The 13,658-nt window shown below is 40.4% G+C and overlaps 1 protein-coding gene across 1 annotated transcript; it reads right to left on the bottom strand.

Annotated features, from left to right (window-relative positions):
* Positions 1-788: 788 nt before the first annotated feature.
* Positions 789-1,173, bottom strand: LOC101530037 (small ribosomal subunit protein uS13-like). Its single transcript, XM_036495116.2, has one exon. It carries the CDS (start codon positions 1,171-1,173, stop codon positions 793-795), a length of 381 nt encoding a protein of 126 aa, XP_036351009.2. The 3' UTR covers positions 789-792.
* Between the last annotated feature and the right edge of the window lie 12,485 nt (positions 1,174-13,658).

Below are 13,658 nucleotides of genomic sequence, written 5' to 3'. Positions count from 1 at the left end.
GGCAGGAAGTCTTATGGGGTTTTGCATCCTTGTTTTCTTGTCTGGTTATTTTGCTGTTTGCTGTGTGTGACTTCCTCTAATATTGTTCTTCTGGCCCTGTTATTGATTCTTGCTAATTGAGATTTCCATCGATTACTTTTTTTTCCTTTTTCCTTTTGAACTGCAGCCTACTATGGAATTGGTAATCAAAATAAAAGTAGTACATTCCAACAAATAATAAGCATGAAAGTAGATAAAATCAGGAACTGGTTTTATTGTGAAGGTATGGTAGAACTTTCTTAGAAGAATTGCATTTTGAGTGGGAATCTAATTGAATGAGGATGCTAAGGGCTTACTTACAAAGATAGAGAACATCTACAGAAGGTGGTTATCAGAGCAACTAAGAAAAAAAAAAAGAGAAAAGGTTGGGCAGCATGATAGCCTAGTGGCTAAATTCTCACCTTGCATCCATTGGCATCCCATATGGGTGCCAGAGCAGTTTGTATCCTGGCTGCTCCACTTCCCTTCCAACTCCCTGCTTGTAACCTGGGGAAGCAGTAGAGGATGGCCAAAGGCCTTGGGATCCTGCATCTGCACGGGAGACCCGGAAGAAGTTCCTGGCTCCTGGCTTCAGATCTCTCTGTATCTCTTTCTCTATATATATCTGCCTTTCCATCAATCAATCAATCAATCAAAAAAAAAAAAAACTATTCATTAAAAGAAAAGCCCTGCCGACTCATTTCTTCTTGGACACATCCACAGTGCGCCCCCGGCTGCCAGTGATCTTATGTGCTGGCTCCTGTCACGGAGGCCTCAAAAGTGGTACAGCCCTCTATGCGCCTGGATCTTCTTCAGCCGCTCCAGGTCCTCATGGAGCTTGTTATCCAGACCGTTGGCCAGAACCTGACTGTATTTGCCATCCGTCACATCCTTCTGTCTGTTCAAGAACCACTTGGGGATCTTGTACTGTCTGGGATTCTGCATGATGGTGATCACCCGCTCCACCTCATCCTCAGTGAGTACTTCTGCTCCCTTGGTGAGGTCAGTGTCTGCTTTTGCCAGCACCACGTGGGCATACCTACGTTCCACACTCTTAATGGCAGAGATGGTAAAGGCTGTTTTGCGCCGCCCATCGATATTCGTGTTGAAGAATCGCGAAATGTGCTGAAATTCCACAGGGATTACTAGAGACATGGCGGTGGCGAAGGTGGCGGAGTGTAAGCCTCCTGTGGAAAAGCATCCATATCTATTATTAAGCAGTCTTGTTCAGATTATATATAGATCCACATTTCCATTTACTGTAACTATGTGTAGCCAGCATATTCTAATGCATATTGAAGTCCCTACCAGCACACGTACAAATAAGTTTATTCATAGTAAAGGCCCTGATATTATATGTTTCTGTAAATGTTATTCTGTTTTGAAATTTCTTAGCTTTTGCTCTTCACAGTATGAGGTAACTCTCTCTCTCTCTTTTTTCTTTTTCTTTTTCTTTTTCTTTTTAACCCTATTCAGTTTCCTACATGGGTGACAGAAACCTTAGTCGTTAGGCCATTTGTGGGTCTAATATGGTTTACTAATAACAAACATTTTATTGCTGCTTTTCTGTCCCTTTGTGGAACACACAGAAAGTAAGTGTCACAGTAAATTCTCATGATAGTGTTGAGAATGAATGAGGAAGAACATTTAAATAAACTGAATAACTCTTCTTATGTTAGGGAGTTGGTGGTAACCTTACTAATTTGGCCCAGAACTTATTATTTTTGAAGATTTACTTATTTATTTTAATGTCAGAATTATAAAGAAAGGAGCAGGCAGACATGGAGAGATCTTCCAGCAGAGGAGTTGCTTCCGGGATGGTTACAATGGTTTGAAAGGGGCTAAGAGGAAACTAAGAACCAGGAGCTTCATCTGGCTCTCCCACATGGAGATGGGATCCAAGAACTTGGGTTACCTTACCTTCCCTCTGCCTTCCCAGGTGAATTAGTAAAAAGGTGGACTGGAAAGAAGAAGGAGCAGCTGAGAGTTTGCACAGGAGCTCATGCGGATGCCCGTGCTGCAAGGCTAGGTTTAACCAGAAAGCCAGCCCCAATAGGGACCAGAATTTAAGCTTTCAGTTTCACCTTGTCTGAAAATTACAATCACACTGCTTCTATACCCCTTTAGTGTTGATAGCTAGCTTCCTCAGTCCAATTAATACTCATGTTTTACTTTGACATAATTCAGAAAACTAAAATATTAAAATATAATTTATATTCTGGGCCAGTAGTGATGGCTTAGAGGCGTGATGGCCTTGAATGCACCTAGATCCCATACGGGTGCCGATTTGAGCTTTGAGCTGTCTTCGACTGCCTTCCCAGGCCACAAGCAGGGAGCTGGATGGGAAGTGCAGCTGCTGGGACTAGAAGCGGCACCCATATGGGATCCTGGCGCGTTCAAGGTGAGGACTTTAGCCACTAGACCACGCCGCCAGGCCCAACACAGGTATTCTAACTCGGTATATTGACATTGTAACTGCAATCTTAACCATTAGGCCAATTGTCTACTGCGTCACATCAATTTAAATGGTAGCACAGCCTGCTTTCAATAATTGTACAGCCTTGCAATTGATGAAAATGAAATTGAATGGTTATTTATTGGAACGTGTATATTTAGACCATACATCACTTTTACATTGACAAGTATCAAAGGATCTATCTAAGGTAAAGATGATTTATAAAGGGAGGAGCATTTCAGGTAGCATTTGGGCTGCTAGGTGGGATCCCTATGCCCTATGTTGGAGTGTCTGGCTCTAGGAGCCATCTCTGCTCTCTAATTAAGCTGCCTGCTGGTGTGCGTCTGTGGAGCAATGGGTGATAACGATTGGTTCTTTACAACCTATGTTGGGGGTTCCTGACTGAGTTTTTGGATCCTGACTTTGGCCTGGCTCTGTTCTGGCTGTTGTTGATGTTTAAGGAATGAGTCAGTTTGCCTCTATTCCCTTCAAAGCAAATGACAAAATAAATAAAGATGATTATTTCTTAAAAAAAAAAAGAGTGCTAATTTTAAGATATGGAGTGTGGATCTACCTTACCTACAAGTTATTCCTTATTAATTCTAATGGTTTTAAAGTTTCAATCGGTGTTTCAGTTTTGTAGTTCTGCTAACGAAATGCCACAGGCTAACTGAATTAAGCAACAGAAACTTTTCACAGTTTTAGAGGCTGAAAGTCTAAGATTGAAGTTTGTGCAAGTTTAGTTTCTTATTTTCTTTTTTTTTTAAGATTTATTTTAGTTTTATTGGAAAGTCAGATATACAAAGAGGAGAGACAGAGAGAAAGATATTCCATCCAATGATTCACCCCCTAAGTGAGCGCAACGGCCGGTGATATGCCAATCCGAAGCTGGCAACCAGGAACCTCTTCCAGGTCTCCCACGCAGGTGCAGGGTCCCAAGGCTCTGGGCTGTCCTCGACTGCTTTCCCAGACCACAAGCACCGAGCTGGATGGGAAGTGGAGCTGCCGGAATTAGAACCAATGACCATATGGGATCCTAGCATGTTCAAGGCAAGGACTTTAGCCGCTAGGCCACGCCGCCTGACCCAGTTTCTTACTTTTTAAGATTTATTAACGTTTGTTTGAAAGGCAGATTTACAGAAGAGAAAGATCCTCCATCTACCAGTTTACTGCCCAGATGGCTGCAATGGCCATAGCTAAGCTGATCCAAAGGCAGGAGCTACTTCTGTGTCTCCCACATAAGTGTAGGATCCCTAGGCATTGAAACATTCACTCTTACTTTCCCAGGCTATGAGCAGGGAGCTGGATGGGAAGTGAAGAAGCCAGGGCATGAACCTGGTGCTTTTATGGGATGCTAGCACTAATCTTCAATATCAGAAATGAGATTTTGCGGAAGCACTATTTGACTCTGGCCTGATATCTCAATTGTCCAAGTACCCTGCTCGAAATTCTTTGAAGATTGAAAATCCAGTGGTTTCTGTCCTCAGAATTGAAGACATAATAAACAATGGTTGGGCCCGGCGACGTGTCCTAGCAGCTAAAGTCCTCATCTTGAACGCCTGGGATCCCATATGGGCACCGGTTCTAATCCCGGCAGCCCCACTTCTCATCCAGCTCGCTGCTTGTGGCCTGGGAGAGCAGTCGAGGACAGCCCAAAGCCTTGGGACCCTGGACCTGCGTGGGAGACCTGGAAGAGGTTTCTGGTTCTCGGCTTTGGATCAGTGCAGTACTGGCCATTGCGCTCACTTGGGGAGTGAAACATCGGATGGAAGCTCTTCCTCTTTGTCTCTCCTCCTGTCTGTATATCTGACTTTGTAATAAAATAAATAAATCTTTTAAAAAAATAAACAATGGTTGCAAAACCGAGGAAACAAAACTGAGCAGAAAGAAATCATCTAAGAGACGAAATTAATTTTGTTGTCTTGCTTCTCAACACTATTACATCAGAAACTCTCAAATCAACAGTGTGTTGAGCAGCTCTAAGAATAAAATGCCAGAGCCTATTGATCAGAGTGTTAATGCATTTATTCTATTTCTAGACAGTTCTTTGGTTGTAAATTTTCAAGCACTGAGCTGATGTTAAACAAATGAACAGGAAATGTACTGAATTTTGCAGAGGATTATCATGTCAAGACATCTCTACAAAGCAGAAACAAAGCAACTTTTTAAAAAGATATATTTATTTTTATTGAAAAGGCAGATTTACAGAGAAAAGAGACATAAAGAACTTCTGTCCACTGGTTCACTCCCCAGGTTGCTGTGACAGCTGGAGCTGAGCTAATCTGGAGCCAGGAGTCAAGAGTTTTCTGTGTCTCCTACACAGGTGCAGGGTCCCAAGGCTTGGGCCATCCTCCACTGCTTTCCCAGGCCACAAGCAAGGAATTGTTTGGGAAGGGACATGAACCACTGCCCATATGCGATCCCAATGCATGCAAGGTGAGGATTTAGCCATTGAGCCATTGTGCTGGTTTCACAAAGAAACTTTTCACAAAAAAGGTAGTAAATAAAAACATCAAAAGAAACCTGGAACATGTTGCAGAGTAGCAGAGCTCAACTTCATAGCGGGTCAAGCCAGAACCTTCTTTCAAGAAGAACTAAGTGAGTAGAGACACTCAGAAAATGTGTATCCGTTTCCAATGCTGCATACCAAGCTGCCACTAATCTAGTGGTTTTGGGATATGTCCATTAACATGCCATTCCCATGGGGAAGAGGGTCAGGTATGTTTCAGCTGTGACCTCCCAAAGTGTTAGTGGAGATTGAGGCAGCACACTCCTCTGCATGCTTGGCATCGGGGATGTCTGCTTCTGTGTTCCCTCAGATTAGGGACAGAATTTCTAATGGTTCCAGGAGTGAGTGTTTGCTGTCAGCATTGGCCTTCAGCTCTGAGGGCTTCTCAGGGATTCCTGAGACTTGAGCTTTTCCAGCATGCCTCTTCCCTCATGACAGCGTGCAATAGGAAGAACATGTCTGCTGGTGAGATTGAGACCAATGAAGTTTAATCCAATCATAGCAGTGTCACCCCGTCACATTTGCTTTGTCTGTTCTTTGGGCTAGAAGGGATTGTGGATCCTAATCATCCTCAATAGGGAATCATACAAGGGTGTGACCACCAGGAACGGGGATTAGGAGCCGCACTGAGAGTCCATCTGCCAGACAGCCTTTTCGGAGAGACTAACCAGGACTTCCCAACGGACTAGGGAGCTTTCTTCCACCTTAGAAGGTAGAATCTTTTTGTTGAGCAACACTGGATAATTTTTCTGGGTCTGAAATAACTCTGTGTTTTCCATTTACTAATTTATTGGATTTAGGGAGTGTCTCCATTAAGATTGTTTTGTTCTTTTTCCTTATTTCCCATGTTTTATATTGGATATATTGAAGACAGATACCTTACATGTTAGTTTATAAATCATCAAACCACAAGGAATGCATTAGGTCCAGGGATCCCAAAATTGAAACTGGGTGATTTGGTTGGATGGACTTCAGGGCTGCTTCTTGGACATAAACTAAAAATGCTCCAGGGATGAAAAGAATACAAGCACATGGGTAGCCAAAAAAGCACTTTCATTAAGGAAGATTAGCTTTATGCTTCAACGTTTATCATCATTCTTTCCTCTCGATTTCTAGTTGGGTCCGTTCACCTTATCATGAACGCAGTGAATGTGCCTTCACATTATTAGCTAGGGCTGCTAGACATGGTGCAGTGTATAGGGCTGTCCTCCGCAAGATTGTTCCACATTCCTCATGACTTGTGAATGGCTTCCTCTTTGTTTATGTGTGTGAAATACATGGGTACAGTTTTCTGAGCCTAATATCTAATTCTGGCTTAGAGGTCATTCAATATTTGGCATGATTTTAAAAGATGTTTTGTGTTATCCAGAAAGATGATAGCCATGTAAATGGAGAGCTGATAGTATTTTGTTTTGTTTGGAAGTTTACCTAGAATAGGCTATCAATTCTGAAATATCGCATCAACAGGATTATTGCTCAGTGGGTGCTTACATTGCCAGTGTCTTTTCAGTCTGTACCTCTTACTATAATTTTAATGGCATTTTAAACATAGAGACAAACATTTGAATAATTTATAAAATGGCCCATTTCCATTTCACATTACAGATTTGTTTGAAATTATTTGTGAAGATAGATTATCTAGAAAGTTTATTCCAGAATAGAATTTTTTTTTAAGGAAGAGATTGACACTTGCCTTCTTTGTTAAAGTGCTGTTTAACATGCCTGGATCCAGACGGGGTATTGTGGAATGGAGTTTAGTTCTCCACCTGCGACACCAGTACGCCATATGGGCATTAGTTCTAGCCCCAGCTGCTCCATTTTTGATCCAGCTCCCTGTGAATGTGCCTGGAAAGCAAATTTTTAAAAAAGTAGTCATTTCAATAAAGGACTAAAATGTTTGATACAACTCAATACTCATTTACAACAAGATCTTTCAACCTTTCAAAGTTAAAGCTAATTTCATCAGTGTAATCATTAGCAGTTGCAAAAACTCTACAGTTATTGCAGTTAAAAGGTGATTCAGTACTGGTAAGGCATGGGTAAGTTTGCAACAATGCAATGCTAACCACTTCATGCCAACAGAGCGTAAGTGCAGAATAACAAGCTATTCAATGCCAGTCACACAAGAATGAAAAGTTACAGGTGTGCTGGGGAAACCTCAAGCTTTGTACAGCAAAATTTCATATGAATGGCTCAGAAGTACAATGATGTAGCGCTGAAGACTTAATTATACAAAGGATGCTGTTACAGAGCAAGCAACTGAGCTGTGAACCGCCTCAGATTCCTGCCCTACCAACAATGAGTAAGGTTACCTCCCAGTTGTGCAGTTTCAGTGAATCGGACCCGGTAATATCTTTCCTTTCAGTCTTTCATGTTAGGGAGGTAACTCAGGGGTGTTACACAAAGCACAAGTTAATAAGAATTAAAATATTGGTAAACAGTTTAAAACTATGAAGGTGCCCTGAAAGAAAAGACTTTTGAGGCAAACACATTTTGAAATTCTTGTGTTTTATCCTTGTCAATTCTAGCTGTTCAATAATTTTTGTGTATTTTCTCCTACTTACATTTAAGACATGTAAGAGAAACAGATACACTGGATTTAGAGTTTTGCTTAAATATTTTTGAGTAAATAAAACTCGTTATATTCACAAAGTTCATATTGTGAATGTGATATTTATATTATGGTAAGATTGAAAGCTGGATGGATAAAGATGAGAAGGTATTACTTGTACAATCACCACCATTTTTAGGAAATATTGGCTTTTTATTTATTTGAAAGGCCGGGATAGAATATGTGAAAGAAAGAACAGGGATACAAACTTCCATTCACTGATTCACTTCCTACATGTTCAAAATGGGTAGGGCTAGGCCAGGCTGAGTCAGAGAGCTGGGAACTGAGAACTGGCTTGGTCTCCCCCATGGGGGTGAAGAGACCCAACCACTTGAGTCATCACCTACTGCCTCCCAGAACTGGAGCTTGAATTCAAAACCTCCAGTATGATATATGGTTTTTCCAAATGACTGTTTTTGCTTCTATGCCAAGTGCCTGGGCCATCTGCAGAGTAATCACATATTTCTGTTTTCAGCTGTCTTCCTTGATAACCATGACCATGATCACCAGACAGATCAAACAACTGAAAATGGACTTATACTGAATAACCATTACAATTATGTCTTTCAAAATTACTTTCATCCCTTTGGTTTTTAATTCTTTGAAGCATTTTATCATCTAATCTTTAGGCTGTCTTTGGTTTAGGTCATCCATGAATATATTGGTTTAATACAATATTTCTCATTTATTTTACTGTTTATCTCACCGAGGCATAATGTTAGCCCTGATTTAAATTTAATAAAATGTCCAATAAATAAATATTGTATGAGTCACTTATTTCTAGACTAATAATTCTGAGATGAACACTTCGTTTTAAAAATTGAAATAATGTACGCATGTTGTAAATATTTCATTCTTGATCACTGTATTATTTGTACTATTAAATCACCGTAGCCTGTCTCTGACATCACAGGATTCTTCCAATAAGTATTTATTTTCTGCTGAGTGTTCTTTGATTTAAACCATGGCACAGAAATCTGTTTGAAATTCTGGTCTGTCTGTGAGTGAATCATTCACTAGCCAACGAAGACCATTTTTAGATATATGTGTTATAAATATCATGGCACTTTGGCGTTTTTCATTTTATTTATTTTAATTTGTAGGTGAAGTATTGCAGTCATAGATACTATTTTATTTCTAAGAACTGGTTGTATCATAAATAATTTAGGAAATTCCAGGAAGGAAAAAAATAAGAACCATTAAAAAGGAAACTTTTCCTGTTTCTTCCCACCTTCAAATAATTAAGTCCTTCCAGTCTGTAGTAAAATGACACTTAAAAAATTGTTCAGTCTGTAGTAAAATGACACTTAAAAAATGACACTTAAAAGTATATTTGTAGTCACACATGATTGCTGTGCTCACTAGTTCAATGTTAATTCTCCCAGCTAGCCTGTAAGCTGGAAAAGTGGAGACTATTTACTGATGAGCTGAGTAGATTATAGTATATAGTTCCAGGGTAACAATAAGAAATCAGTGAAGGGACACATGAAAATATTAGACAAGCATCTTGTTTGATTAACTAGAAGAGATATTTTGATTATATTTATGAAAAAAGACTAAATCACACCATATTATTTGCAAAGCAAATAATATCAAAATTTTGTAAATTAAATCTTTGTCTAAGATTTTCATTGTTCTAATTCATTTTGTATAATTCTCACAGAATCCCCACACTGTTCATTTTATTATTCTACTTTACAGAATATGAAGCAGACTGGATAATTAATTGACTTGTCCGACATCACTTGACTGATAAATTTGACTGTAGTGATGTGAAGGCTGATGTGTGACTCCCAAAGTACGTATGTTCAAGCCCTGACTTCCAGTGTACTAAATAGATATATAGACTAATTAAGTTATTCTGTTTGATGCCAGAGACTTTTTCTGTCACAAATAGAGGAGAGACGATGAGAGGACATCTAAAAGCCAGGAAGACGTGTGCCACCAGAACCCAATCCATACAGCACCTTGACAAGGAGCTCTAGACTCCTGAATTGTGAAAAATAAATGTTTACTCTTAAAAAGCTACTCAGTCTGTGGTATAGTACTTTGTTATGGCAGCCTGAGCAGACCGTACAAGTGGAGAAAAGGAGTGAAGTGAGTGACAGAATGTGAGCCGGGAAGAGAGCGAGAAGGAGAGTGAGAGGAAGGAAAGAGCAAGTGGAGAAGGAGAAGAAAGAGAAAGGATGAAAGGAAAGGAAGGGGGGAACCAAAAAAGAGCGAGAGAAGAAAAAAGAAAAGAGTGAAATTCAAACCAGCATGAAGAAATGAATGCTTTACATAAATTAAGAGATGGAAAATTGAAGAATCTCTTGCTTTGGACAACTTTAATAATCGGTTAGGCTATTATCTATCATGTATGGTTTAAATTTTAGTTTTTGTTGGAGTCAGTGGCATGACTTAGATCACCTGTGAAAATAACTACTGATCTGTGTTTCTAGAGACTAAAAAACAAACAAACAAACAAACAAACAAACAAGCAAAAATCACAGAACTCTAATGAGAATCAGACCGTAATCTTAAAGGGCAGACAATTGGTTCTCTCTTTCTCTCTCTCTCTCTCTCTCTCTCTCTCTCTCTCTCTCTCTCTTTTCCTCTGTTCTCTTCCCCCTTACTGACAGTCTCTTGGTTTTTTACCTCTCTAAAGCCTTGTGCTCATTATGAGTCTTCGTGTGCCACAGAACATAGAGCAAGAAGAATTTTGCTGAGAGAAATGTGTTTCAGGAGAATAAAACGTTTGCAATAAGGGCAAAAAGAACTGGCAAATTGCCAATGTGGGCTGTTTGAATGACAGACAACTGTTCAGGTGGGACCATGTTGCTATGAGTTACCAGACAGGAAGGTAAAAAGCACTGTCTCGACAGCAAATACATTCTCTTTTCAACCCCCAAACTCTTGGGTTAAATGTGAATAGAGTGGTTCTGTGCTGAGGCAATTATTGTTTTAACTAGCAAAGGTTGTGTGCCTCAGACATCAGGAAGCATAGGAAGCGTTTAGAAGATCAAGTTTTTCTGGATCTAGTGGGTCTTTCCATTCATAAATGGCAAACTAACTCAAACATTAGCAGAAAAATGGTTTTGATAGTATAATGAATTTGTCTCTTGGTCCTAAGTGGAAAATATACACACACACGCATGCAAACAAAAATAGATACATCTATTTTCTCAGTTGTATCTTGTCGCTGTCCCGCAGCGATGGACCCGGTGCACGGAGCCGACAACAACACGCGTGGACCCTGACTGATGGTCAAAAGCCGAGGTTTATTAGTAGCATCAGACTTTATACTCTGAGGGTCATATAGGATAAGGGAGGAGGTGTTGAGCTTATCAACAAAACCATTAATGCTTGTTTGGAACTCCTTTTGTCTTGTATATTCCACCAGGTGTTCTCATATACATATGCAGATGATATCCAATAAGGTATACAAAAGATAGCCATTTGGTTATTCTCCTCCAAATATTATCCAACCAACTGTAATCCTGTGCTCACTGACCTTTTAGGGTCACAATGTCCTCCTACAAATCCCCCTTCTGTGTTTTGTAAAATTAGGCCTGAATGATGTATGTAGGGGAAACATGCTCTTGGGCGAGCAGAAAAATGGGGAGAAACAATATTATTTAACCAAAATCAGAGTGGCACAGGAACAGTGTAAAGACCAACATTGACATACATAGCAGCTGAGTTCAAACATAGCATCAAAGTTCTTTACAGTTACATCTTGTTTAGCATTAACAGTTTTAAATTGATAAAAGCTTTTCAGGGAGATTCCTAACCCAATTTAAATTTTGCAGTTTATAGAGGTTAAGCACAGTTTTCCATTTAACAATTGAAGAATAGAAAAGTTTTAGGCAGGTGAGCAGGGAAATCCCCAACAACTTAGTGAGTGAGGAAGAATTTAACTCTACATGGGACTCACAAGCAACCCTGATGGTTGGTGTAAGAGAGGGCTGGGAGCCAAGGCTGGAGCTAGTTAAGAACTAGAGGAAGCTCCTCCTACAATTCTTTTGTCTCTGAGTGCCTCCCGGGGCTCCTGGCTTAAGTTCCCAGGTCACCAGACCCTATGAGCAGGGTACTGGGCTGCTTCAATCCCTTGTGAGAAATCCAATAGGAAAGGACTGACCTCAGAGTTCTCAGCCTCCAAGGGCACTCATCTTCCTTGTGATCTCCTTGGCAGTCGGGATACGGTTCTCGATGTCCTTGATGAGGCAGGTATCCACTGCTCCTGCAGCGAAAGCACATGGGAGGCCTCCAGGGGTCTCCGGGACTAGGATAGAGGGCTCCTCTTATCCTCCTGCTCCACCCTGAGATTCCCCTTGCTCTATACACACAACCTCCTTTAAGAGGGTGTCAGAGTCGTCCTTGGATGCCACCACAAATTTCTATGGCTTTTCTAATGTCTAAGGTCATTAAAATATATAAATAACAAGTTACACTTAAAGTCTTCCTCAAACATTCTAAGAAGGTGGAGAATTTCTCTGCACTCCTGACCTGTAGTGGAACCAGAGGAATATTAAACAAATTTAGCTTTTCAGTTCTTAGAGGCAGCTCCACTGGGTGTTCCATCTTCTCCAGGGGCAGCGTTGACTTCAAGGGAGTTGCAGCACTTTCGAGGTCAGATGAGCCATAGTTTTGAGGATCCATCAGGAAATTCTAGGGATAAGAGCATAACCTTTCCCATGTATTATTAGTGTTTATCAAATGCATCATAATGTCAAGGACCGTTGCGCTTGATGCACCAATCTCTTAGGATCCCTCATGTCACCCGGTGTTGAGAGGAGTTTGGCCTCCTCCTCCAATGTCTCCTTGATAGCGATGGATCTTTCAGGATGAAGTCGCGAAGTTGTCTTACTGCAGGCGCTTCCTCCAGTGAATGGAGTCCAGGGCTTTACATTACCAGCTGGCACCCACACAGGCTGCAGCTCAGTTTCTGGGAAAACACAAACAAACCCTCTTCCCACAGTTAGCAAGGGGTCTGGACCTCTCTATTGTGAGTGGCTGGGTCTCTCCACCAAACCAAAGACATCCAGGTTTAGCCTGCAAGCAGCCTCCAATAACGCAGAGCTGGTGCTTACCAGGAGACAAAATCTGAAGAAAATTTAAGGTGAGTAAGGCCAAATTGATGCATTTACAGGGGTAGCATATTCCCCCCTCTGCTTTTAAAGCATAACTAACATCTTTGTGCTTTTACAATCCTATCAGAAAGCTCTGGGCGTGGCTGCAGGTTGCCCCAGCCCCAAGGCAACCTGCTCTTGATAAACAAACAGCAGCACATGATAACAATTTTAAACAACTTTTTACAAAGGACAAAGTGTTAAGACACACATGTATGCGCGCACACACACAGACACACACACACACTTTTGGAGACTTGAAAATATTATTCTCAACCAAGCTTAGTAGTAGTGTTCACCAGAAACCAGTAAGTGAAATGCCATTAAATCAATAGTTTTGAACCAAGAAACTCAGACAAAAACATTGATCACGCTATGAAATCCCTCCATCAATCTAAAATTACAAATTTCAGTCTTCCCAGTAATACAGCCATGCTAAGAATACATAATTAGCAACGCAAACTAAAATTAAACCTTCACAACTCCATGGATGTATACAACGTTTTGACACAATAAAATTTTACTCCATTTGCTATTTGGCAACAATCTTAGTACAATCCAATAGCCTGGTCAACTGTCTCCACAAAACGGGAGATAGATCCGTTGGCATTCTTGAGGCCTCGTAAGAATACCAAGGGAATCCCTAGGATTTGAAACCTTTGAATTCTAAAATGCTTTTTTAAGGATAGCTAAAAATATCTGAAACAAGATTTGTTGTTGACATTAGCATAACACATGATAGATTACAATTGGTTATTGATGCGAGATCATCACTCAAATATCTTTAAAACAAATACAAAACCTTGACACATTAAAGGCAGTGAGAGATTTGATAACCAGCCAAAAACACAAGAATTACATTAACACATGCAATTAATACATGCAAACACTTTGTAGACAATGAATATCACATTAACTTATACCTTGAAATAATCAAATAGTGTTCGAGTTCAA

The sequence above is a fragment of the Ochotona princeps genome, chromosome 7 (assembly GCF_030435755.1).
Source record: "Ochotona princeps isolate mOchPri1 chromosome 7, mOchPri1.hap1, whole genome shotgun sequence".
Taxonomy (NCBI): Eukaryota; Metazoa; Chordata; class Mammalia; order Lagomorpha; family Ochotonidae; genus Ochotona; species Ochotona princeps.
This window is presented reverse-complemented; position numbering and strand designations above follow the sequence as displayed.

Bases quoted from the DNA above. Each gene is read 5' to 3' on its own strand.
- LOC101530037 (XM_036495116.2), bottom strand. From the start codon at position 1,173: ATGTCTCTAGTAATCCCTGTGGAATTTCAGCACATTTCGCGATTCTTC.